We start from the raw sequence: 3,525 nt of genomic DNA on the forward strand, positions 1-3,525 counted from the left end.
GAAGAGGCCACCAGAGCTCATTACAAATGGTTGTGAGGCAAGTTCTGTTAAAAAAAATAATAAAAAAAATAAAATATTTTTTAAGATTTATTTATTATGTATAGCGTGTTCTGCCTTCATGTATGCTTACAGACCAGAAGAGGCCACCAGAGCTCATTACAAATGGTTGTCAGCCATGTGGTTGCTGGGAATTGAACTAACTGCTGAGTCATCTCATCAGCCATAAAAAATAATTCTTAAAAAAGTATAAAAACAAACCAGCCAGGTGTGATGGCACACACTTTAATCTCAGCACTTGGGAGACAGAGTCTGAAGCCAGTGTGGTCTACAGAGTGAGTTCCAGGACAGCCAGGGCTACACAGAGAAACAAATCTACAATATAGTGGTTATGATTTTTCACAAGATTTACGGTGGATTTGAAAATCGCTAAGAGATTAAATCTTAAGTGTTCATTTTAGAAAATATGTATGCCAATACACATTTTAATTAGTTTGATGTAGCCATACATACACATAATTTTAAACTAACGAAGAGTAAATCTGTAAGAAAGGGTTATTAGGGTACTCTGAGACTCTGATGACCAAGGGTGGTAGTGCAGATCTGTAATCCCAGCACCAAGACAAAGGCAGAAGGATCCAGAAGGATCAGAAATTCAAGGTAGCTCCAGCTGCATGATAAATTCAAGGCCAGCCTGAGCTACATGAGACTGGGCATCAATATCTCCTCTCATCAGAAAAAAAAAATGCTGAGAATATGAATTTGAATTTTCCCCAACCTCACATGCCACTTCTTTTTTTTTTCAGAATGAGTTTGGATATTTATTTAGTTACAGAGGGGAAGGGGAAGGGGAGAAGGGGGAAGAGCAGAGATTCAGAGAGAAAGAGAAACAGAGGGACCTCACATGCCACTTCTAATCGGGCCCCAAGGCCCACTAAGTCAGGGTCTAAGAATCTCAGGGCTGGGCCAGCAAGATGGCTCAGGTCAGGAACTTGCTGCCAATCCTGACAATGTAAGTTCAATCCCCCAGGCTCACATGGTGGAAGGAGAGAACTAAGTCCCTCAAGTTATCTTCTGACCTCCATATGCCTGCACATGTAGACAACAGACAAAATATAATATTTTTTTAGATTTCATGACTGATGATATAGCTCAATAGTAGAGCCTAGCATTCTCGAAACCCCACCCCTCAACACACACAAACTAGGTTTCTATAGAACTCTGGAGTGGATCCTCTTCTCTCCATCCACACCGGCACATGGTCCTGGCCCTCATCATCCCTTGGCCAACAGTTGCCTCCAGGCTTCTCTGAGCCGGTAGTCTCTTGTTCTAGCCCAAGTGTAGCAACTGGAACTAAACACATTGGCCATCCATCTTCTTTTGTAGACCTTGGACTTGAGACTGGCCCAAGTCTTCCCTCCCTCCTGTCCTGAGGACTCACAAGAAGACAATATATGTTACATCAATAGGCTGAAGGATGGGGCTGGAGAGATGGCCCAGAAGTTAAGAGCACTGGCTGCTTTTCCAGAAGTCCTGAGTTCAATTCCCAGCAACCACATGGGGGCTCACAACCATCTGTAATAAGACCTAGTGCCCTCTTCTGATCCGCAGGCAGAACACTGTATATATAATAAATAAATCTTTTTTAAAAAATATAGGCTGTCGGAAGGATAGGAGAAAAGAAAGGCTGAAAAGTGGCGTGTGTCAATGCAGTAGGACAAGGAGACAGATGAACATTATCAAGAGAAGGCTGGGTGGATGATCAGGAAACCTGGTGAATGGGTGAACTAGGAAGAGACTCACATGTAAAACTGGTCTCTTCCTACCCTCGCCCTCAGTTCTTGCACTCCTTCCTCTTTTCCCTCACCTGTTGGCCTCCTGCCGTTTATGGAAGGTGCGATTGGGGAAGTTGGTAGATAAGTAACTTTCATCATCTCCCAAGATAGGGGTCCTCCTACCCCTGGTAGAGGCCTGGACAGCTGCCCGCAATGCGTTCCAGGTCTGCTTTTGAGGACCTGTGAATGGGGAAATCAAATCAAGATGACGTCGTCTCCTGGGTCACTGGGAGTCCTATCCAGCAACCAGACAATCCCTAGCTCACCCCAGCCTCTACTACCTATCCCTACCACCACCCCAACCTTCCGAGTGCAGCTCTCCCACAGCTTCCAGGCACCTCAAGCCTCCTGGCTGCGCTCACCACAATCCAATTCCTCCTGTAACTGCCGGTGTAGCCGCTCTAGGTCCCAGGGCCCCCTCAGCTCCTTGGCCCTTGATTTCTCCTTCTGCAGCTTTCGGAGGCTGTTGGAGCTGGAGCTGCTTCCCTGGCTGTGGCCCTGCAGCTCCCCTTCCGAAGCCTTTTCTCCAGAATTCCTCCTCTTATTATGAGAGCTGCCTTTCCTCCTGTGGGGGGCGCTGTGTTCCTCCTCCTCTGTCACCTCTGAGATCCACTCCTCCTCCGAGATCAAGCCCCGCCCCGGGAGCTGGGGCAGTTCCCCAGGGCTCAGAATCTTCTCTGTCTCCTCTGCATCCTGGCCTTCCACCTCCGAGGCATCCTCACACTCTGACCCTGACCCTTTTCCTGGTGGCCAGAAGCTACCCTGGCTGCTTCGCTCCAGCCCTTGGCTCTCTGCTTTGCCAAGAGGGAGGGTATTGCTGCCCCAGGCCCCCATCTGATTTCTCCTCTCCAGGTTTTGTACTTCTGTCTTCTGGCAGAAGCCAAGGTCTTCTGAGAGGCTGCTTACTGACTTGCGCCTGGACTTGAGCTGGAGCCCAGCTGGGGGCAAAAGCAGGCCTCGGTGGCCGTGGGCCACGCAGGAGCTTGGCTGAAGCAGAGCCTGACCATCTATGATGAAGCTCTCCCAGGCCCACTGGAAAGGAAAGGAAGGTTTCCGAGCAGGTGAACTGAACAGACTGAAGGAGAGGACAGAAGTCAGTGAGGGTCCCTGGTCCATCCACACACCCCCACCCCCACACACCCCCACCCCAGTCCATCCCCAGTCACTTACTCCTCGGCCTCAGCTGAGCCTTGTCCTTTCTTGTTCCTCCTCCGGGTCTTGCGTTCTTTCTTTGTCCTCTGCCCTGCACTCTGAGACCTCTGCAGCTGGCAGCTCTGACTCTGAAAGCTATCGCCACTTCCAAGACTTGCCTGGGCAGGACCGGGGAGAGGACAGCTTCTGTACTACTCTGCACCTCCCCAGGGGCTTCCTCCTTTCTATGCTGTCCCTAAAACTCACTGCCTCTTCTGTTAAAATAGCAAAAGCTGCAGACAAAGCTGGGGAGGTGACTCACAAGGTAAAGGCAATTGTCACTACACCTGACAACCTGAGTTTGATCCCTGAGACCCATGTGATAGGAGAGAACCAACATTTACCTGTTGTTCTCCGACCTCCACTTACACACACACACACACACACACATGCACGCGTGCGCACGGGCAAATAAAATAAAAAGCTGTAGATGCTAAGGCACCAGACCTTTAGGGAGTTACACATTTGACCTTTCCAAAAACACCCAAGGAAGTGGGGCTTG

At 49.1% G+C, this 3,525-nt stretch overlaps 1 protein-coding gene across 1 annotated transcript in view; it reads right to left on the bottom strand.

Moving 5' to 3' along the window:
- Positions 1–3,525, bottom strand: part of Tsga10ip (testis specific 10 interacting protein) — a 16,952-nt gene that overhangs the window by 5,154 nt on the left and 8,273 nt on the right. Inside the window, exons 2-4 of the mRNA XM_005351979.1 lie at positions 3,003–3,142; positions 2,195–2,907; positions 1,865–2,012 (exon numbers count right to left, since the gene is read on the bottom strand). Of these exons, the coding sequence (XP_005352036.1) occupies positions 1,865–2,012; positions 2,195–2,907; positions 3,003–3,142 (1,001 nt within the window). The remainder of the gene's footprint in view (positions 1–1,864; positions 2,013–2,194; positions 2,908–3,002; positions 3,143–3,525) is intronic.

Source organism: Microtus ochrogaster, chromosome 8, assembly GCF_000317375.1.
Source record: "Microtus ochrogaster isolate Prairie Vole_2 chromosome 8, MicOch1.0, whole genome shotgun sequence".
Classification (NCBI taxonomy): domain Eukaryota; kingdom Metazoa; phylum Chordata; class Mammalia; order Rodentia; family Cricetidae; genus Microtus; species Microtus ochrogaster.